Source organism: Leuresthes tenuis, unplaced genomic scaffold (genome assembly GCF_036924035.1).
Source record: "Leuresthes tenuis unplaced genomic scaffold, fLeuTen1.0.hap1 SCAF_7, whole genome shotgun sequence".
Classification (NCBI taxonomy): Eukaryota; Metazoa; Chordata; class Actinopteri; order Atheriniformes; family Atherinopsidae; genus Leuresthes; species Leuresthes tenuis.
Genome location: NW_027325361.1, coordinates 13131760 through 13156037, shown reverse-complemented (window position 1 = coordinate 13156037; position 24278 = coordinate 13131760). Strand labels below are relative to the sequence as shown.

The following is a 24278-nucleotide window of genomic DNA, read 5'->3' as shown; positions in this document are numbered from 1 at the left end:
GTTTCCTGCTTCTCCTATGGTTTGTAGACATCTCTTTCTTTTCAGTTGCCATAAAAAAAAAAAATAAGGTCATCTTATTTATTTATCCAAATAAAAACTTACATACATTCCAAATACACTCTGAAAAGTCCTATATTTTGCTATTTTGCCATCACATTAAACAGAAGATTTTAGTTGAAGTGAAATATACCCGGCCGTCTGTTCAGAAGAACATTGTTGTTGTTCTGTCGGGTATGTTACTGTACAACCAGTCCTATGTCGGTGGTAGAGTGGTATGATAATGTACAGACTGGATATAAAGGCCCACTGTTCTACATGGATGAATAGTCATGATTCATAGAAAAGGAAGAAGTGAGTTTGGATGGATATTTTCATGCTTGACTCTCAGTTTCACTTAGTCCTTAGTCCTTGCTGTAACTCTTATCATGATTCTAAGTTTGCATGGGGGTCGTTTAACTGATCAATTTCTGCATTATAGCAACGCTTTGCTGTGTTTCACAACAAATAAGACTCAATACCCCATGTTACAAAATATTTACGCAAAATCTAAATTGTCAAACATATAAAGTTTGTGTGGTTAAAAATTGACAATAACTAGAGATGAGTGAATTGTTTATTCCCCTTTGAATCTGCCAGGTGTGTGATTAAAGCACCGCCCAGCTCTCCTTGAGCTGTATAGATTCCCACCAGAGGTATGCTCTGCATAAACATCGCTCTCTGTGTTCTGTAGGTGGTGCTGTTCTCTCTGTCCTAACTCCGCCTGCTGCGTCAGAAGTTCATCAAGAACAGCATCAAAAGGCAAAACCACCTTGAATAAATCATTCAACTGCATGAGATAATCAACAAACATAAAGCTTAATCCCCTACAGATCCTAAGAGTTACTAATCATGGGTCTGACTTATTTGCTATTTGAATTTTCAAGAACCGAACAGGAAATACATATCACAGGTGTTTGAATGGAGTCACAGTAGAAAAAGAAGCATCTGTCACTGTAGTACTAAAGCACTGCTCTAGTTTTCTTGTATGGGGAAAATCTGACCTGTAGATTTCAGTCAGTGTGCCTCGGAACAAGTCTGAAGTGGATTTCCTGGAAGATCACCTGGAAGATGATGGTGTTAATTTGTGGAAACCAAAGCTCATGCACAGCTGACGCTTTATTTTACTACTTGTCTTATTTTCGCTGTAGTAAACATATATGTGCAAATGTTTTCAGTCTAGTGTGTGTGACTCTGAAAGTCGTGACAGTTCTGACAGACATATGAACCTCTGGACTGACGCTGTGTTTATTTTCTATCTGCTGCCTCAGCGTTGACCTCTGCTCAGATGGAGTGAGTCAACATTTCAGCACCTGGTTAGTCCTATGACCGCCACACCCACGGATACGGATACGTGTTTACAGGCTATACATGAAATACCCACAAGGAAACCTGCGCACAGCAACTCACAAACCACCACCCACATCTACCCTCACACAGACACACATTTGCCGACAGCCAAAGTCTTCTTAGAAAAGCAGCTGTCATTTGCAAGTCAAATGAAAAAAAGTGATATAGACTGTACAGCACTGTGTAGAACAGGTTTGTGTAATATATTAAGTCTACTTGTCTTATATTTTTGTAATGACACAAATATGACCTAAGTAAATAAAATAGCATCACTTTTCCAGTTCTCTCCATGAAGATTCATGGAATCCTTGATGTATCATCAAGTACAGCAGCTTTGGAAGTATCTCTGGAACCTGATTTGAACCTACTCTTAATCCAGGAGCGTTAGCTAATTAGTGACTGTGAAGGACCGAGCTGGTCAAGCACGAGGACACAGATAGATTCAAAAAAAGAAACGGGTTTTATTTACCCAAAGAACATAATATCAGGGTCCTTAAAAGAGGTCAAATGAACAAAACAAATTAAAGTCATAATAATTTCAAACCAACTGTTCCAATGTTAAGTAACTTAACACAGAACCAAACTGACCTCTCAAACAGGAAACAAAGGAGAACTTAAATACTGGCTGATCAGACCAATTTAACACAAGAGGAGTAACACACACTAACAAATAAACTAAGAAACAGAACCTAACAGTTAATTTAATAATCACTCAAAGAATTAACAAAATACAAATTACCTGTAAATCTAAAGGAATACATTTTAACATCTAAAGGACTTAAACTACACTGTGTCCCCCCAGCACTGATAGAAGAAAAGAACAGGTTTAACATATAAAACAAATTTAACCAAGTTGAAAATACAATTAGATCTAAATGTGCGCGCTTACAAACAGAAATAATGTATTTCACCTTAGTTTAAACAAATATGAAAACAAAATTATATCAAGAAATACACATAATATGACTGAAAGTGTTGGTGCATGGGGTTACTGACTAGTTAGCTGTGCGGCTGTAGGTGCAGCCGTCACAGTGACCTATATTCAACCTGCCATTAATGTATAAAGTTCTTGAGAAAATTGTTGCAGCTCAACTATGTGATCTGTTTGAAGAGTTTCAGTCAGGATTCATAGTGCATCATAGCACAGAAAGTTACCTGTGATCTCCTCTTAGCTTCTGATAGCGGACTTGCATCTGTGCTTGTCCTGTTGGAGCTCAATGCTGCATTTGTCGCAGCATCACAGCGTTGTATTATAGAGACTTCAACATGTTATTGGGATTAAAGGAACTACATTAGGTTGGTTTAAGTCATATTTATCTGATAGATTTCAGTTTGTTCTTGTAATAGAATCTTCCTCACACACCAGAGTAAGTCATGGAGCTACACAGAGTTCTGTCCTTGGACCAATTATTTTCATATATATATATGCTGCCATTAGGTAACATTATTAGACAGCATGTCATAAATTTCCATTGCTATGCTGATTATACTATCTTATACCTATCTATGAAATCAGGTGAAACTTTGGTTTGTTCACTTATCACCAGGAGACGCAAAGTCTGGAAGACCAAAAAAACTTTTGAATAGAGAATATCCTCCACAAGAAGATAATGATCCTTTTCAAACCTTGAAATACACTATTTACTAACTTAAGATGTGCAAACTGGAGGTTTTGTTTGAGCAATTACAGTCCACCTCCAAAAAAGCCCTTAAAGCGGACAGACATTTAAAGAACAGTGCATGCAGGGTGAACCTGCTGACCATGCAGGGTACACACACTTTTGCCTCTGGTCTGTTTTCAAATCATTTGCCAATATTTTGTTTCTGTTTTATCATAGCATGCTATTTTCACGTGGTTCCATTTGATTTCATTTGCACATAACTTACAGATATTTGACAACATAAAAAAAGGCATTATCTCAGAGACGCTAGAAGACAAATGAGAACTATAAAAATAACTCTCCTTTGCAACTAAAAACAGGTTGAAAATTGATTTAGCAAGAAGTGTAACTAAGACATTGAGATCACAAAAATCTGACAAGACAACAATACAAATGAAGAATATCTTTAAAACAGAAGGAAAATAATATAGCAAGATGCACTGTCCCAATATATGTATATAAAAAAACTACTAATCAAAGATACTAAATAGATTTCCTTGATAAAGAGAAAGGGAAATTAAGTTGACCATAGTGCTGCATTATTGTTTCACTGTAAGATGATGACACCTTGTGGCTGCCACATTGTACTGCATCATTGGTTCACTTGCACTTGAAATGCAGTTCACTTGCATGTTTTACTAACGATTTTAGAGAAGATGCAGTTAAATAGACATTATTTCAGCAAGTATGGATGATAAGCATTGACCCAGAAAGCTTTCTAGTGTTGTGCAATAAAAACCCTTAAAAATATGCAATCTGTGCAACATCAACATAAATGAGTACATCTGTGTACAGTACTACAATAATATATAAAAAATCATTAAAAAATGTTTATATACTTATATGTGTTAACATGAAGAGAATTTCTTCATATAAACAATCAATGAAGTGCATAATAATACGGCAGCATGAACACCAGGTGACACCCTCCATTAGCGGGCCCAGTACGCAGCCTAACTTGAAACCAACAAAAATGCTTCCAGGGTAAAGAAAAGGTAGAGCAACACAACCCTTCCAGTAAAGAACAGCTGAAAAGAAAATCCTTTGGGACTGTTTGGTCTGCAGTGAACCGAAACTGTACCCAATAAGCAGCCTTACGATTTACTGAAGGAAACACAAAGTTAAAAAGTGGATTTTTAAAGTGTAATCCCAAATCCAAAGGGAAAAAAGTCACGAGGACACTTATAAAGTAATAATGACAATAATAATGATATTTAAAAAAAACAGAGTGAATTGATTTGAAAATCTCATAAAACAATGTTTTATAAATCATAGAACACAGAAAACACATGAGCTGTTGAAACGAAAACATTCTTCAGTGTTTTTTCAGTGTCTTTTTAGAACTGGAGTGATGGGTGTTTGTTAAACCCTGCTCAAAAAAGAAAAGAAACAAACAAAATGGAAATTGAATAGACTCAACAGGGACATCTACAGGTCTGGCAAGTTAGATCAGCCGCAAGTGGCAGAATATCCGACATATCCAATAATGGCACCAACTGAGCCAATGTCCCCTGAATACCCATGAAGTACCCTCAATTCTTCAGAGACATTAAGCTATCTTTTGAGTGGTACACTCTGTGATAAATAAGCTGACCTAATGAAATTGTTGGAATGCCCATTTAACCTAAAGGCAGCCCAGATATGAACAGAACAGCAGGATGGAACACGCTTGGGCCTGCACAAACTCACACTCACTTGAAATAGTGTTAATCTCTCCATCGGTCTGGCTACCTTCATGCGCACATGTTGCTTGTTTGTGTCAAGTGCCGCCGGTCGAACACGCTGACCCCGCACCCACCTCTCACCCCGTACTAAGCCTCCTGGTGGCCCTGCTGGCCTCTGAGACGCAATAATCCCCTTCAAGCCGAGCAATTAAGAAATTAAGTTGCCCGGGATTTTGAATACAATGAGAAGATTAAAAACTGGAAGCACCCCTGCCCGTATTAACTGAAGGGGAAGATGGCCTGTGAGGTCAAAGGTCATTCATTTGAGTTTGGAAGAGTAAGAAACATAAAATAAACTACAGTGTCAAGATGTATCTGACAATAATGTCATGGTTAGGTTGTAAGCACTGATATCAGGTTCAGTAATCATTGGATGTAATAATTCTCATTTCTTTTAACTGAATGCTGATAATTTTAAGATTTTGCTCTAATTTAAGGCTGAAGCTAATTAAAATGTAAAGCATCAGTTAACATATTCAACATATATTTCACTTTGAAACATAGCCTGCAAAGGCAACATCCATACTTTGCTCCAGGCAAACGTCTGAGTCATGGCAGGAGAGGAGAAACCACTTATTAAGCATAGGCACTCACATGTATAGCGCTTTGCTTTCCCTCTTGTCTTCACAAACATAGTTTCTATGGTTACAAGCAAACTCTGATCAGAGTTATGACGCCAAAACCAAGAATTTAACTCAAACCCCCATTCGGTCTGTGATTTTTTTTGTACAGCAGTATATTTTAAATTCCTTTTGTACTTCAGAGCCAAACTCTATAGATCAGAGTTAATCTGACAAGATTTTGGTTTAGATTTTAATTAACTGTTGAAATAAATGTCACTTTTGTAGTCTCTTCTTTAAAAAAGCAGAAATGTTGGTTGATGTTTGATTTTTAAGAGCCAACACGTGGCTTTCTGTAGATCTGCCGTGTAAGATGTCTGCATAGATCCTTCAACTTCTGACACAACACAACACAGAATCAAATATTCAACACACCATACATTTTTTATTTACATTAACATTTAGCAAACTAAAAATTTGTCTAGATAAAGACCATAGCTTAAACATGTGTGACAGTTCTCAGGGACTCTTTGAAATTCATTTTCAATATTCACGATGTGTTTTATTTGAACTTGGAAGTTGGAATCACCAGGTTCCAGGTGGGAACGATCACCTGGAATACTCAACCAAAGTTGGATCTCCAACTCTTAAAGTCAGAGGAACTTTATCGCCCTCAATGTCAAACTCCAACATGGTGATAACTGCAGCAATAAACAGTCTAGCAGCACATTTGTCACTCTGTGTCTCATTAAATCAGTTTCACACTTAGTAGAGTCCCACCTCTGTCCCTGAACACATCACTAGAGTGTTTGTTTGTGCTACATGGATCGTAATATGTTGTTTTCAGCTTGGATTGCCAATGATTGCTGCCCTAGTCAGTGAACATGACAAGGAGCAAATCCCACTGGTTTTAGAAATAAAATACCGGGGGATGAGGACCTTCCCAGCTTCGAGTTCCAGCTTCTGAGGAAAATGGAAGGCAGCGTTACTTACTAATCATGGTACTGATCACGTCTGTCTTTGTTTTGTTTCCTGGTTTTCACACCTGTTATCTGCTTTTTTAGTCATCATATTGTCTGGTTTTTACTTGTCCTCTGGGCTCCTTTGTGACAAGCAGTCCAGTATAATTGCTCATGATTATTCAGTATGAGTATGACCTCAGCTTCCCTGTGCCTCATTTTTGCCTGTATGTTTCTTAGTCACTCTGCTTTTAGATACCATTGTTGACAAGCCCTTACTTGTGAATTTTGCTCTCTAACTGATTACTTGATATTGATCCCTGCTTTGTAAATAAACCTGCTTGGTGGAGTGTACTTCAAGCCTGTTTTGACCTGTGCATCAGAATCTCTAACCATTGCAATCCACCATTTTTGCAGTACCATCAAAATCAGATCTTCATAAAGCTAAAATAAAAAAAGCCCTGCATTATTTCTACATCCGGTGGGTTTTAACTGGCATGTTCTGGTTGCATTTGTTCCCTTAAAGGTAATTCACACTTCCTGTGTTCGCTCAGGCACGAGGCCTGTGTGATATAAATTTAGCCATCCTAGCAGTCTGAAAGGGTCAGCTGGGTCCTTCTGTGGCCATCAACATGTAGCCAGACTTTTGAAACTTTGCAGACTGAGTGTGAAGATGATGTGTGCACTTGTATCAGTCTTCAATGAAAGAAAGAAATATATCAGACAAGGAAGATGAGAAGCAGAAGAACCACAAAGAGACCAGTTTTGAGGAGAAATGGAAAATCCCAGTTTTCCACGCCACTATAATTTACTAATGCAGACTGATTCAGAGGGGTCAGAGCCACTGACTCAAAAGTTGTTCAGAGTGATAAAAACGTTTCTGTCCAGGTGTTCATGGTCTTTTCCAGAGCGACCTCATCCACATGAGAGTTCACTGACTGGTTTAATGAAAATAAAAGACAAGGATTAAGATTACTTTATTGTCATGTACACACAACTGTTAACACAAAGTTACTCCTCCGCATTTGACCCATCCAGGTTGGCACCTGTTGAACACACATGCACATGCACACGGTCACACACTCATGGAGACAGATGCCATTCACTGGAGCAGTGGGCAGCTAAACACTGCGCCCGGGACGTAAGGGTGCCTTGCTCAAGGGCCGACCCCTCCAGCTGTCAGTCCACCAATCTATTTATGAGTGGCAAGGGCGGGAATCAAATCGCCAACACTCCGGTTACGGAACGACCCACTCTAACCACTGATCCACAGCGGCCCAAAAATCATATTAATCATTATCGGTGGCCTCCACAATAACCATATCTCAACCCAGCTGATTACATTTGGGAAATTTTGGACTGACATGTTTGGCAGTGTGATACACCACCATTATCAAAATAGGCCATTATCTATCTAAACCTCACCGTTAATTCTGAGGTAGGTCTGCACAGTATTCTGCTTATCAGAGATCCACCTAGGTTTACTGTCAATATAGTTGTTAAATTTCACCTTTTTTTTCTATTTTGTCTTTGACACTGATTATGTGTTATCCTGGATAACCTGGACCCATGCCATGAAATACAAGTGATTGTGAACACACCAGACAGCAAACATAAATAAAAGGTGTCCTTAAGGTATTTTAGCAAAACATGTTGAGTAAAGTGGTCAAATCTGCTGAATGATGAAGATGAATGTCTGACTGCAGGCATGACGGCATAGAGGAACTTGATCATTGTTCATTTTCCACCTGAAAGATTAAATCTTTTTGGCACAAAATTGTTTCTACCCTCTTTTCTGACGTAATACAACTTACATTACAGTATCTTGAAAACCGTAAAATCCCAGAAATTGAAAAAGGAAACGATTCAAGTGGATTTTAGATTTGCTCTGGCTCAGAAATGCCCACATTCCCTTGGAAAATTTCTCATCCAGTCATAGATGGGTGTGTAGGCATGTTATACTGTTCCCATGCTCAGTAACACGTATTTAGATTCGTGAGTCACTGTGTTTCAGTCTCTTACACCTTTTAGAGATAATCGTTCAAGTCAAATGGTGTTGCAGTTTAACACAATTTAAAAGTAATAATAAAAAAACCTTCAACCGCACTGTCAAAAGTCTTTCCTCTTTCAAAAAGCAGTTTTTCCTCCTTTGCAATAATTTGCCCAGTTTTCAATAATAAAAAAAGGGATTATTCTTTGTTTTGTAAGAGTTTTAAGGCCAATGCCCTGAACTTTGTACTCATTGTTTTAGGGAGCTTGTGAGAAAAAAAAAATTATACCTCTCCTCATATCAACCACATATGAATCTATCTAGATGTCCCAGGGAATGACTGAGCAATCAATGAAAGGCGAATTCTCTGGCGGATACAAGTAGAAGTCAAATTAAGAGAAAGGTCTCAATAAACTTTATGATTCGCGGCACTTCACAGTTACACTCGGAGGGATCCCCACGTGTGTGCATAAAACAGTAAAAAAGAACATTTTAAGACCGAACAACCTCAAATGGCTAAAAAAGTTTCACACGTTTTCCATATGCGGTCAGATTAGACAACAGAAAAGAAAAGAAAAAAACGATGCAATTTACAGGTGGAAGAGGAGACATGAACTCTTAGAGTAAGGTGGAGCACAGTCTGAAATAAGAGGAATCCACAAAAATACACATGCACAGGGCGTACAAACAGTGAGGATAAACGAAGGAAAGGCAGCAGGTGGGAAAAAAAAACCCCAGACAAATTGACAGAAGGCTGAGGGAGAGACAAGACTGTGCATACACACACAAGCTCCTTATGCCATTTCCCAATTTGAACATCCTAATTTCATCTGCTTGACTCCTCTCCACATGTCTTTGTCCCTCCCGTCAGATGTATTTGGAATTTGATAGAATGAGCCACCCTTGCTTTGGAGTCATCATTTTAAAATGACAGAGCTGCATCATCAAACAATTTCTTTTGTTTTGGCCTACCCCTTCTAATTCCTATTTCAGATGAGCATTAAAGGTGTATGAGGCCATATATATATCTATCTATATATATATAGATAGATATATATACCAAAAAAGATACTGTAGTCTATCCATGCTTATATTTTCTCCAGCAATCCCTTTGCAACTTCACTCCTCTTTTGTCCAAGAGCGTATTAGGAATTGAGACATCTTTCAAAATATTTTGCCGAGATCTATTTGCCTGTCACGAGCAGGAGATTCAAGAGAGGAGATGAGGAAGCACAAATCATACAGATGAGATGAACCTTGGCTCTGATTGTGACCCTACAATCACAGAAAGGGTAAAGGAAAGGGATCTGAAGTGAAATAGAACATGACATACACAGAAAGAGATCCTTCAAAGCCAAATGGGGAACAAAGAATACACCAAAACTCAATAAGCTATACTGAACACTGTAACCATGAAAGAGCAGATGCTTGTACCACAGCATAGCGGTATATGACTAAAAGAAAAGTTGTAAAACAAACCTAAACTGGCTCGATTCAACTGAGGTTTCATGATGTAATCAGTTTGCATCCTTCTAAGACTTTGATTATTTTCAATTTAGTAAATAAGATATTACAAAATGCTGCAAAATGGTTAAATAAAAAAACAACAGTTTACTGAAGTCTTCCAACTTGGATATTCAATCCCCCCCACCCTTTTTTAACATTCATTATAACATTATACCACTCAAGAGCAGCAAACCAAGACAATTTTACGCTGAGAGCTTTATGCAGATACATTCTTTGGCAGCCAAACGACTAATTTGTGATATTTCTGCTTCAAAATGGGCCGATGGCTTTTTCTTTTCTGCCAACATGGAGGTCGTGGCATCAGTCTGAGTCCTGCTGACACCTCTGGTAAACTGCAGTGGACTTAGAATTCAAATTTTTGTAAAGCTGCTTAATGATGGAGGAAAATCTGTGTTGTGGGCAAACTTGCATTGCTTTGTGTCAACTTAAAGATTTTAGGTTGTTTTGGGAGCTAATAATGCACTCAGTTAATCTAAATAGAGTTGTTTAGTGATTCATCATTTTCAGTTTAGAAATTACACTGGAAATTACACTTCCTGATGGTTTCTGATTCGGATCGTCAGTATCACACTGAACCTGTCTTTGCTTGTCAAGGGCTTTCAAAGGAAAAACACTCCACAACCAGGTGCTTTGAAAACCAATCATTTGTGACGCTTACTCCTCAGATCACACACTAGTTTCTAGTACTGCACTGTGCCAAAAACATTATTGCACGGTGTGGGATTTTCTGACAGTTTATCAGCGTGTGCATACAATAACTATGATGTCATGTGGACCATATGGACAGAGATGATGGTGAGCATCGGAATGTTTATGTATCTGCAGTACATCCAGTACAGTGTCAATATAGGCAAATCCTTTTTTAAAAGAAAAAAAAAAGATATTTGAATCTGGATTAGTTACATAAAGTATTACATAATCTATGTGGTAACTGAGGTATGACTCTTCCCATAGGCTGCCTCTGAGGAAACTCATGAGGAAGTGAAAAATGATGAACGTGCATGCCTCAACAGAAAAGTGCAGCCAGCGATCTCCAAAAATGTAAACTTTGGGCTTGCACTGTGAGTTGTGCATATTTTGAACTCATACGCAAGCTAATTTGGCTAAAACAGGATAGTACTTTCCTTTGAAAAACACACTTGAGAAGGCATCTGAGCTTGTTTAGCGCTCGTTTCATTAGCAGTCTCACACTTGGGAAAAAAATGACCCAGGTCAAAACTAACAAGCCTAAGTGTGTTTCCGTGAGAATGCAGCCCAGAAAACCTGAGCCCATGCACAAGGTTCACCAGCATTATTTCACCTTCGAGCTGGTTAAGTTGAACTGAAGCAACCCCTTGTACGCTTTTCTCTGGGGAAGCCCTTTTTTTAGCAAGCTCTGAAAGATGTTTGGTCAGTCTGTTTGTTGATTGTGCACTCTCGAACCCCACAAGACTTTTCTAAAGGCCAGAGTTCTAGCAGGTTGAGCTGCTGAAAGTGACCGCTGGCCAAAACCCCCTTGGCCCCAAAATACAGACAGCACAACGCCTGTGTTGTTTTCGAGGTGGTACACTGAAAGTGGGCCCAGCATGTTGAAATGTAACATGCCGCAGCACAGCCAGGTAGTCTGTCGCCCTCAGACCAGAGCAAATAAATACAACCAGCTACACAAACACTTCAGCTGGGGCAGGGAAAGCCCACGCACAGCCTTCTACTAAAACAAGCCCTCTTAGTAGAGAGCTTGTTGGGGCTAATGTTGCAACATACTATAGTTTTTATATGGGGTTACTTCCAGATTTATGAGGAGAGCAGTTAATGCACTGTTTGGCTAATGAAAACATGTCTAATACAATTGAAAGAAGATTACTGTGTTAGATGAGTGTCATTCTTAAGGAAATTACAGTTCAAATGTTCTCATTACAGTCACTGAGACATTTTTTTCATGGTACTCATCCTCACTGACAAAAGTTTAAAACTAAAACCACAGCCTCCAAAAGTGATACTTTTAAGTAGTTAACAAAACATCTAATCTTAGTTCTACTTTCATGATGTTTACGCAAATTAACTCATAATCTTCTAAGCTGTTGTTAGCCTTACTACGGCGTACAGTTTTGTACCCCATATGTGAATAAACCCATGTTCTGTTTCCCTTCTCCTCAGTCTTATCTGAGGAGGGCATGAGATTGTTTTTGTCACACAGACCTTGTGAGTCGACATCCGGACATTACGTAACCATGTAATTCAATGATTAGCGAGGTTGCGGCAGTGGAATAATACAGCAAAGCTGTCCTTTGCGATAAATGTACCTTAGAAAAAAGATATTAAGCTTAGTTTTTGTTCTTATTTCAACCCTTATATCAAGCTTTTCTTATTTACTTATATATATATATATATATATATATATAAAATTGTAAAAGCTGCAATAAATAAAGACAGAGGGGTTGGATTACCAGGGGTAGTCACAGGTTTGCTTTGTGGAGTTTGACAAAGTGTCTTTGTGTCGAGTTAAAAAGTTTTATAATATCGTCAACTATACTGTTAACCCTCATTCAGCTAAACTCATCTGGCTTTACTTTGAATGTATTTTTTGTATTTAGCATTGAAAAGTAAATGAACTAGTTCACCTAAACATTTTAGTACAACTTTGAAGTGAAGTAAAACAATTTAACATTTTAGCACCAAGCATTGAAATGACTTATTTTCCTTTCTGATTATTCAAGCATATCAACCTTTTTTTTATATAATCAACTTTTTGTTTTTATATTTCACAAGTTATATTTCATTCAGGTCTTTTTTTTAGGTTTTCCACTGTGGTGTCATTATATTTATTTAAGACAAATCTGAATATTGTTCATAGCTTTTGTTTAAATGTCTGTTTTAAATGCAACAGAACATTCTGATTGTTTTTCTCTGCTTCCTTTGCTTAAATCCTCTCTATCTACTGCTTTAGTGAATGACATTTCAGACAAAATACATACTATATGAGTGTGTTACCGCAGCATTGTATAAGAAAAGACATTTGAATGATACAAACATAGTTTAAAGCAAAAAAAGTCAAGTCCACATTGAATTACTTAAAGACGCAAACTTCTCAAGACATTTTCAGTCATAAAGTGACATGGTGCTTAAAAACAGTCCACGATACCACCCTTAATCACACAATTGTCTGCGTTTCAGGTGTGTCCATGATCACATTCAACAGGTCATTCATCTGAAATTCCCACATCTTTGAAAGCATACAATATCTCTAATCTTTTTTGATCTTATGATTAAGTCAGTTATGCAACACATATTACACAACACTGAATCAACAACATGTCCAAACTGCATGGCTTCCTCAAAATTTAAATTTATCCATGAGAATGTATACAAATGATCTGCAGTTACAGTTTTTTAATGAGAACATTCATACCAGATAGGGTGCATATTATCTCTCTGGGGTCTGTGCCGTAATGATGTCATGCAATCTGTTTGTGATCATAGACCTCAGAGGGTTAAATGATATGTTATGTATTTTTTTTTTTAGGTTTTTAGGTACCAGCATAAATAGAAAAAAAATCTAAATTTTGAATGTTCTAATATTAAAGGATGCAGAACAACAGAAGTATGACTGATGTATACAAAAAAAGACCAAGCAAGTGGTCTGGTTGTGGATTTGCAGGCCTGTGCACAGCCACAGAGATTTAACAGTAGCAGTGGAAGGACATTGATTTGTTGTGTAACTCATGATCTAATTTCAAAACCTTTCACTCACTTTCCAGAGCAAGTCAGAAAATAAAACATTTTTGGCTGAGGGACTGTTTCTTTTCCACAGTCACAAGTTTTTTTCTTCTTTGTGTTATGTGTTGAGTTTGTGACAAACTGCCCAGAAAGCCTTTGACTGTGTTAGCTGATGCATTAACCTTTGGTCATCAGATGATTGTAAATGAGTTACTGTCAAAGACATTTACTAATAGAACGTGGATAAAATCAGTTAGTCATTCACAGGATTAATTATAGCTTATCCAAAAGTTTTTTTTCAGATGTATTGATAGTGGAAAGTCATATATTCAAACCTTTGTGTTATTCTGACCTCACAGTCACATGAAAGTTGAGTCATTGTGGTTATGTGAACTGATATGTAAACTGTGAAGTAATCTCAACAAGACATAAGTACAGAGGGAAATGTAAGGTTCACATATAAGATGTGTCACAACCCTCCTCTTTCATTTATTTTAAAACACCTTTAGCTTCTGCACCCAGAGGAGTATTCTCTTGAACTCTCAGATCACATGAAAAATGTGGGAATGTGTGCTGCTGCTAGAGGTCCTTTCTCTTAGTAAGAAAACCGTCACTATTTAGGAATCTGACAGAAAACTAAACTAGAATGACAATTTTTGTTATTACTATTATTATTTATCCTTTCAAAGCAGAAACCAACTTGGCCAAAAAAGGTGCCAAAATGAGATAGATTCAGTTTTTAGAGCAAATTAAATAGGATGTATGCAGATGAACACAATCTGAAACAGGAGCTTACAGCTGGTTCTCAAAATAACCTTTATTTTTCCATGGACAGTAAGCGCATTGTGTTGCACATGTACATTTGGTGTACTTGTACCTGCATGTATCTTAATCACTTTCTAGAATGACAAATTGTGAAATAATGTAAATAACAATATTGCCATTCGCACAAGTTCATCATATCTTAATGAAAGAATGGGCTTTCACCACTACACCACAGACATGAGCTGTGAAACAAATCCATTGTCCCATAAACAGTTGTCTTCAGTGATGTTATATTGCAATATCTGTGCTTTATACACAGATATTGTGGTTGTGTCAAATAAGCATCTATCTATCTATCTATCTATCTATCTATCTATCTATCTATCTATCTATCTATCTATCTATCTATCTATCTATCTATCTATCTATCTATCTATCTATCTATCTATCTATCTATCTATCTATCTATCTATCTATCTATCTATCTATCTATCTATCTATCTATCTATCTATCTATCCTTACGCACACATAGTTGTTGTATTTTATGGACTCTAACGATTTCCCAGAATAAGATGATTAATCAGAAAACAACTCTTGTGGCAATGACTCACTATGATGCCTCATTCTTAAATCCCGGATAGAAACCGCATCTTAGAACACAAGTCAGTTTAAAGTATTCTTTCAAGCAACTTTAGACGAATGAGCAATTTTCCTTGAGACTAAATAATATTTCAGTCCATATAAAATTATATACATATGCATATTTTATAAATACACATGTCTTCACTCTTCATGGAAAAAATATCATAATGAAAAACTCGCTCGAAGGTAGCGACACTTTCGTGCCTTCACGGGGTGTGACCTTAACCGGATGTGACGTACTTAACATTACAATTTTAAGTCAAGTAAAATTAATTTTAGATTTTTAAAATATGATGCCAGCCTCACTTTCTTAGATAGAACATAAAATATGTGTTTTATCACATTTAATTGTAAAAATAAATTTTCTGAGGTAATAGAAAATTAGTTTGAACACCAATCCCATGATGCATTTCACTCTTGCCATCTTGTCGAGCGGTTGAGCGGCAGGCAGGAGTTAGCTGCCCGTTAGCCCACTGCCGCTGTGGTTAAGTGGTTTTCTGTCAGCTAGCTGCTAGCAGCAGCTGCCAAAAGTGAGCTGTCCACACGACGAGAGGCAAACTTCGTCAACTTTGATACATTTACTGTGTCTGCTGCTGGATTACATATTATTTTTATCAAGCCGCTGAATTTGTTTACATCATGGTGTCGCACATGCTTCTACAGAGGCAGGGAAAACTAGCCAACACCAGCTAACTTGGCTAGTTGGAGAGAAGTATATATATCGCAGAGAGAGAAGAGTGGGCTGAGGGACCGGGCCCGCCTCAGACTAAAGTACCGGTGGAAGCTGCTGAACAAGAACTTTGACAAGGGCCTGTTTACTACTCCGCTGCCGGGACATAAGGAAGGCCGACTGGGTGTTAAGAGTGGCCAGCTATAGCCGGTGTGTCTTGACAGGACACTTGACGTTTTGGGAGTTTTTCGTGGTCTGGCCTTAGTTGTTACGCTTTTCTTGGACAGGGGAGTGAAAGAGGAACGGCATGGAAATGTACTGTGACGGTACGTGTCTTTATTTTATCCCACCACTGTGAATTGCTTCGCAAGACATTAGTGCAGCACTTCGTTTCATCTGGGGGTTGACAGACTTCACCCTCATAGTCATCATGTCGAAAATGCCAGGAAAGAAGAAAAGTTGTTTCCAGATCACGAGTGTGACGCAGGCTGAGGTGGCTGCAAGCAGCATCCCCGACGACACCGAGAGCCTGGATGATCCGGACGTGTCACCAGAGATTTTTGACGATTCTCGGGTCGACCCGGGGGTGAGTGACAGGAGCTCATCAGAGGAAACTTTAAACAACGTAGGAGATTCTCAGGAGGGCCAGCTTCCTAACGCAGGTCCTGTCAACGGTGGGCTCTCCGTTAAAAGTACATCCACTGGTCGTGTCACCTCACATAATGCTGGGGGAAATGTGCCTGTGCCAGCTACGGCTCAGCCCTTTGTGCCGAGCTCCACTGTCTCTGCCAGTGGCGCTCACACAGCTCCCAGCACTAGCTATAGTTCCCGTTTCAGGGTAATTAAACTTGACCATGGTACTGGAGAGCCCTTCAGACGGGGCAGATGGACATGTACTGAGTTCTATGAGAGAGATTCAGATACTAACATTAATCGGACTGTGGACAGCATAAAGCCAACTGCTACCCACGATCACAGTATAGACAGAGACAGTGGGTTAGGGGCCACTAGTAATTCTATTGTCACTAGCAGTGCTTTTTCTGTACAGGCTGTAGAGAACACCACAGATAGTGGCTACTCTGTCTCTGTTGGGCACCCAGCCCACTCCCACCCATCAGAGTCTCTGCAGAAAGGCTACAGCATGTCTTCTCAGATAGGGAGTGGGGCGAGTGCCTTCCAGCCCACGGGGTGTACAATTACAGCATCACAGCCACCAAAACAGGCTCAGGTCAATATGCAGCCCGCTTCTCCCCAAATGTTTATCTCCAACAGTCTCAATGGTGTGCACCAAGGTGCCATGCAGCAGAAGGCATCTATTATACCCCCTGTCACGCAGGCCCAGCAGTTTGCCTATTCTACGCATCCCACTGGCCTCTCCTCAGGTCACCCAGACTATCATCAACAACATTTTGGCTCTAGTACTCAGAACTTTCCCATACCATCCTCCTCTGTGGGGCCTTCTGCCAGCCAGGTATCCTCACCTCAAATCACCCCTGCTGGTTCAGGAACACAAGTTCTGGGTGGAGAAGCAGGCTCAGCCCAGGGCCTCATGCTCCAAGTGGGAAATGCACCAGTCATGGCCCCCAACCATCCAGGAAGTATACAACAGCAGCCTGTCAGCCAAACTCAGCCTTCAGGAGGATCAGGCATTGCCCCTGCACCCTCCATCACCACCACCTCCCACAGCGGGGGCCAGAATGTGCCTGCCACAGTGCCCAGTACACCTAACATCCTTCTGGGTGTGACAAGTCAGGCGTCTGGCAAAGGAGGACTTGTCCAGCTCCAGGGAGCTCATGGAGGAGCCATGAAAGGCTTCATTAACCAGGCAGAAGATGGTAGGCAGAAAATTGATGTTCTACCTCTGCATAGTGCCAGTGTGGTCCCAGGGAAAGATGGTGTAAGGCCTCCTTTCAGTGAGGACATCAAATTGCCCACTCCTGCTGTCAACAGCCTGTTTGGCATCCAGATTACCATGGACATAGATGAGGACAGGTAAGAAGTTGCATTGCAAAATATGCTGTTGAACATTGATATTGTTGTCACTACTGTTTCCTAATTTTTCCTGGTCATGGGCAATCATTAATATAGTACTACAGTATGGATCTGTCTTTTCCTGTATTTATGTGGGGAGAAAAAAGTAATGTGCCGTTGTGACAGACAGACGGAGTCGGCAAGAGTTAATCTTGAAGTTCGCCCTCTAACTAAACTAAACATACCCGTTTCATTCTACAGTGGTGTGGTCATACCCAGCACTGTGGAATAGGCCTCTCCCTTTAGCAGTGCCCACATAATGCGTGTTATAACTAAAACTATTCGATTGTACTAAAATAACTTAATTAATACAAAACCGCTTTTTTTCTTTGACCTTGTAAGTATAAAATGTTTGATGATCAGGAGGGTGGAGTTAGAGGGGTAAAGAGCAAACAAAAACTGACAGACAGGAAAAATGTACTATTATTGTTTTTTTTATTTTTATTTTTATCAGGTTCTTTTTTTTAAATCATTAATCAGCAACCCACAGAATACTGGATAGTAACTCGTCTGTTTAGACACTAGCAGTTCTGCCTCAAACATCTTATCAGCCGTAGAGCGTATTTGGGTTTGAGGGAGTTAACAAGCCCTTGGATAGGTTATGAGACGTGCAGTAGATGTGTTTTGTTGCTGAGAAGGGAATAACTCCCCAAATGTAAGAGGCTGTTTTTTTTTATTTTTTTCCTTTTTCTCTGCTCCATTTAGAAGAGACTGTTCACATACTTGCACTGGGCTGGTTTCCCAGCCTCCTAACTTTAAACCTTGTGAATACAGACTTGCCTATAGTACTCTTCTAATGTGGACACTCTGTTTTAGAGTCTGTTGAAGGTTCATCACAGAGCTGGAGCTGAAATGTTGCCACACTCTTAGCAGTGAGTGGTGCTGCTGGAGAGGTGATGTTTGAGCCAAGAATAACCTAGATGAGAGCTGGTGTCCACACACGTGCAGGGTCTGTTCTGTATTTATACAGGCTTCAGTGTTTATCAGTGGGCTCTGCTCTGTGCTTGTTATGAATATTACAGCCAGTTAGGAGGTTGGATCGGGATTTAAAAAAAAATAAAAAATGTTCTTATGGTTTTCGGACCGAATACTTTTAGATCTCATAGTTGTTTACCAACATTGCTTTATCCCAGCAGCATCAGTATGGGCCGACAATGAGCTGAGGGCAGAAATGCTGTGTAATGACCTCAATTTTGAGACGGGAACAGCCAGTGCTCATTTCCTAGTCATTTCTCTGTGAAGATTTGTGTGTGTGTGTATGTAGAAGACAGACATCAGTGGCTGATTGTGAGAACTATGGAGAATCTGTTAACAGGACAGGATGTGGGGGGGAGATGGAGAGGACAGACGGACAGAGCACATACACCTGTTCAACAATAGCAGGCACGTAAGCCGCTCTGCTCATGGCAGCAGTGGCATGGCCAGACTGAATCAGCAGGACGCTGGCTGCCTTCTGCTCCAGCTTTCAGACTCAAGGCCTTGTTAGGGCTGTCCATGTTGAAACATAAGCTTAACTCAGATTTGACTTGTTGCCCACCTGTGAGGGGTTTACTCTCCTTCTTGTTCATTGTAAACGCCTTTGTTTTTGTTTTTTTTTCTTCTGACTGCGAATAAGCTCGACTTAAAACTGTTCCTTTAGACCAGTCACTGCCTACGAATATGAACATATGTCAACAAATGAAGTTTTACTCCATCTTGCACTCCTATTAAAAAAAAAAAACAAACAAGAAAAACTTATTGTATTTTTGTATATATGAATTAAAATCACAACACACACTATAGAGGATCTTTGTCTATATTGAAATTCAAAAGAACAGAATAGAAAAAGTTTTACAGTGACAGCCAACTATTGGCTTTCATATATGGGCTACAAGAGGCACATTAATGCTTTATTATCTTCCAAACCTCATCTCGACAGTCCACAGACGTTTGTTCTCTTCACCCGCTTTTCTGACCAGGGATCTTGTAATGGTGTCTCTCCCCCTCTATGTGCAGGACAATCAGATCACTCTGTGACAACAGAGAAAATTCTGTCGCAATTCTGAAAGTTGTCTCAACACCTCGAGGTCGGATCGGGTCTAATCTAAGTCCAGTGATGTCGGCAGCTGGTTTTGTGTTGGATTACACAGCAGCTCCAGATCACACGCTGATGCTGCCTCAATATTGTCGCGGGAAAAATTGTGCATTTATATGCAAAAGTGTACCGAGTCCTGTTTACAAAGTTAGCCGGTAACTAACTTACCAGCATCTCTTGTTACCATGTCAACAAATGGGACATTAACCCATATTGTGATCGTGACGTCAAACCAAGGAGATGGCGGTGCAGGATCTGATTTTGCAAGCAAAAATCCTGAATAACCCATCTACACAACAACACTGCAAACTGAGCCTTTAAACATCTCCACCTTGGTCTTACTTTAAACCTAAAGAGTTAAGAGAAAAAAAATGTTGCCTGTCCCTCCTTTTTTGTCAGTTTTGACGAATCTCAAATGTTTTTCCCTGCGTCCGGTATATAGCAGTTTTACTGCTTACATTGTTGAACATTGGTATATTTGCAATGTCGGTGAATGACAGGAGGTGTGCTCAGTTTTGATGATCACTTAAACTTTTAAAACATTAATTTAATCACCTGTATACATCCAGAATGAATCTTGTCTTTAATGCCTTTAGTTGCTGATAGCTACTGTATGTACGGTATGTTACTTTTGCTCTTTGTGAGGCGGTTAATAAGTATTTATAAACTTTATAAAGTCAAAACTTTGAATGGGTTTTAGTGATCCAAAGGCAAGTTTGCAGTCCTGGGTGTGCTGTGAACTATCGTCAGCTGGAATTGAAATGCCTTTTTAACTCATAACGTTCTTGTAAATGTGTGTGAGGACAAACAAAACTCAAAGAACACACCCCGACGTGATGGGACAGAGACTTTCTGACTTTCTCCTCTTGGTGGAGTTTTTCTGTGTATGAGCTCAGTCTCGCTGAGGAATCTCTTCCAAGTTTCATTGTTCTGTTTTGAATTAGACTCCATCACAAAAGTGGAACAATTCTTCGTGGGGGTGTAGTAGTAAGATAACAATAATTTCCCCTCAGCTTGGAATGGTTTGTGTCTCTGCTCAGCTCACTGCACCTTTGCCAAGTAAAGTGATAAAGCTGCCCCTAGAACAAATTGGTTTCCCTCAATGGGAGTACTTGGCCTTCAGCTCAATTAATTTTCCCCTGAGGAGACCCCTCCCCCCTGCTTTATTAATCCATAATTGAATACATTTTCTCAGGGAGATGAACAGTGATGGCCTCGTTATACAATTGCATAAAATGTCATCGTAATGGTAACACTGTTGACGTATTTATTATTTGATTTTAAAGGGGAGCCTTACAGATCATGCAGATTAGTGCATGAATACGAATGAGTACTTGAGTTGTGCTGAAAAGATAAAAAATATTGTAATGACATAGGATGGATAGGTTTTTTTTTTTTCGTGTGCAAGTGTTGAATCTTACTGATCTTTTGGTACCAGCACAGCCCAGAATCACTAACCTTTCCCAGGCTTAGTTGTCAATTTATGTCGCTGCTACTTGCCCTCCGCTTTTTACCTCACCGTCCAGTTCTCATTTGTCTTGTCTCTGCTCGTTTCTCACGTCCCTTCCTTTGCGAAACAGCCCGATGCCGTTGGCTACTATTTTTCTTGAGACACTTTCACCTTTGAGACCTTTTTTGACTAAAACAAACCTCCTCCCCAATGACACTGATGAGACACTAATTACAGTGTCTGTGAGTGTAGCGTAATCTGGGGTGTCGTAGCACGTGGATATCGTGCTTGGATGCTTATTCAGTAAATTGCATTCATAATTTGATGCGCCAACATTGTGTCACTGGTTCTTTTGTTTTTTTCTTTGTTTCATCTGTTGATAAAGAATAACAAATGAGAACTGATATTGCTGGACTTAATTGAAGATATAACACAATTATGCAGTCTGCCCTACAAAAAACTGACAGCTTGGGTCGTTTTCATCTCCTAACCCTAACCCAAGCAGTGATATCTAATATATGTAATCAAGACGAGTTAGTGCCGAAACGTAGATTTACAGTGAATTTCAATTGAGAGGTCAGATTTCTTCAGTGGTGATTCTTGTACAGACACTGTGATGGACTTTGTGGTATTTCTTAAAGAAACTATGATTCTTGTTGTTCATATTTCTGCATTTGGACAAACCGCCTATTTGGTTGTTTACATTGGGGAATTGTGCTGAACTCTATAGGCCTTTACGTACTTCCTGTTGAAGTCTGGACCATTGATATGCCTCTGAGCTTGGCAGCAGAGGCAGCGAAAGCCGAATCAACATCGTGGAATTTGTGTAAGGGAGAGGCGACACAACAGAACACGTCACTTTAGAACCTGCAGGTTTTTCTGATGCTCGTATAGTATTTGGAAGCTCATAACGATCTTTCGCTATTCTGCATATGTCTTTCGCTATTCTGCACTAATGAATTGCCTACTCAGTATCTGGATATGTTTTTGAGATATTGGCCCATTCATACTTCAGAGAAACACAGAATACTGTGTCTAAGGGGGTTGGAAATACAGGAAACTGAGTAATGGTTATTGTCTCCGGGTTTCATGGGGGTTTAAGTCAACCACCGTGTTGTCAGAAGCCTGTGTGGTTGTTTCCGGCTAATGAAAAGACCTGCTGCTCTTATCGGCAAAAAAGTCAATGAACATGAGTCAACAAAAGGAATGAAACGAGCTGCCAAATATGCGGACCTCCCTCAGACTGTCAGATAGCCTGCATATGATGTCCCTGTTGGATTATGTAAGCTACATTCTTGTTGCACACTTTAACGCTCACACGAACTTGTTATCTGGATAAAACTGTTAGAATTGGCCAGCAGCTTGGTGAAATTGTTGGTGAAGAGTAACACAGCTGCTGATGATGTGGAAAAAGGGCCATTCTTTAATACTGTCTGCAGTCTTTTAATCAGCTGCCAGCAAAAAGGAGCGAACAGTAGATTGACTTGAGGATCAGTTGAACCAGGGAGGTCTTCTGTGGCTGACTAAGATATGTTTCACTGATATGATTTAAGAATGTGAACTTGTCAGTCAAGCATTTGTGAACTGCTCAAACTTCTAGAGAAGACTTATTTCTGTAGATGTTGCCCTGAGGGGATCCACCTTTCTACATTCTGAGAAGGGTGCGCTGACTGAACTCTGAACCCATGATACGTTTTATTTAGTTATTCTTTTGTCCTCGACGTGGGACATGTGCTGATTCAAAACTTTGATTGAATTGATGATGATAAATTATATCGAACAATTTTTTTTATTATTATTTTTTTTTATGTCGTCTTTCTCTGGGCTGATTACATCAGACATTAGCTAACTTTGTAAATCTCATGTAGCATTCAAGCGGTTACTTATGTTAAATGCTATTTTGAAATAATTCTTATGTTCTTTCTTTCAGTGAAGTAAAGTCATTTTGAGGAAAGTTGAAGAGTAACTAAAGCCCTCAAATATTTCTAATGGCTCACACGAGTCGCCCCAGACTAGCTTAGCCTCGGCCTATCGAGTTTTCATACACTTGAATCTGAGAAATTGAATTTCATGAACCAGAGGGGTGAGGCCATGTGGTAACGTCTATCTCTTTTTATGCGGTCGAATTCACCAGGGCTTAAAAGAACAGGTTACATAACGCCCACAATGCTCTGTCACATATCCAAAATGAACACCCACTAACGGCCAGTTGAAAACAGATTTTGAGTTTAACAGGTAAATAATCGCTGGTAAATAACTAAGCCCCTCCTTTTTCTTTTCTTTTTTCTTTGTTGTTTGTGTTGCACTCTGTGAGATTAGTGTGACCCTCACTGTCCACCATACCTCCTGTGATGACAGTAAAGTAGTTCAGAACAAGTTGAAATCTTATTCTCTATTTGACATTTGCAGATCTATTTTTGCCAGTTGATTGCTGTTTCTTGAAAGTGTTGTAATAGATGAGAGCGATGAGTGAGTGGCTTTTTACTCAATGCATGGTACGGTTTCTTTTTGGTTGTTAAAAATATGTTTGGTTGATCGATTTCTCGGTTGAACTGCTATTGATAGGGGACTCAGACAGTTAATTTTGGACTGCAGCTGCGGTCCAAGACCACAGCGTTGGCGTTTGTCAGCAGAATTATGAGGTCATTGCAAAGGCAGCTTCATGCATTGTTGATTTATTCACATCCAGTGCAAATATCCATTTTGATATTTGCACTGGAGCACCTTACCTGCCACGCTGTATGATAATTGACTTAGTGTCGTGCGGTTGCTTCTTCTTTTTGTGCACGGGTTTTGAAAACAATGAAAACTTGACGAAGGCATAGATTATTCCCTCACTTAGTTCCTTACTGTGGGATGAAGACTCGGGCCTGAGAAGGTGCTCATGTGTTTGGTTGCTGTGGCACTGAGATGAGGTAGGAGGTATTTTCCACAGACAGCTTACCTGTCTGAACTTTCAGGAGACATTATACCGGAGCGCTGAGGGCTCGTGACTGCGGGACTGTCCAGGTCGAGCAGATGGGTCTGTACCAATGCTGTTTATCTGGCCGAACCTCAAGCCCTGCCCTCCCGTGTGCCTCTCTCTATCACGTCTGCTCTTTTTCTCTGGCTCTCGTAACTGAGCTGTTAACACACTCCTCCC

The 24278-nt window shown here is 39.6% G+C and overlaps 1 protein-coding gene across 1 annotated transcript in view; it reads left to right on the top strand.

Moving 5' to 3' along the window:
* Positions 1–15339: 15339 nt before the first annotated feature.
* The window catches only part of tsc22d2 (TSC22 domain family 2), a 31726-nt gene continuing 22787 nt past the window's right edge, over positions 15340–24278 (top strand). Inside the window, exon 1 of the mRNA XM_072389357.1 lies at positions 15340–17573. Coding sequence (XP_072245458.1) covers positions 16012–17573 — 1562 coding nt within the window. The 5' untranslated portion in view covers positions 15340–16011. The remainder of the gene's footprint in view (positions 17574–24278) is intronic.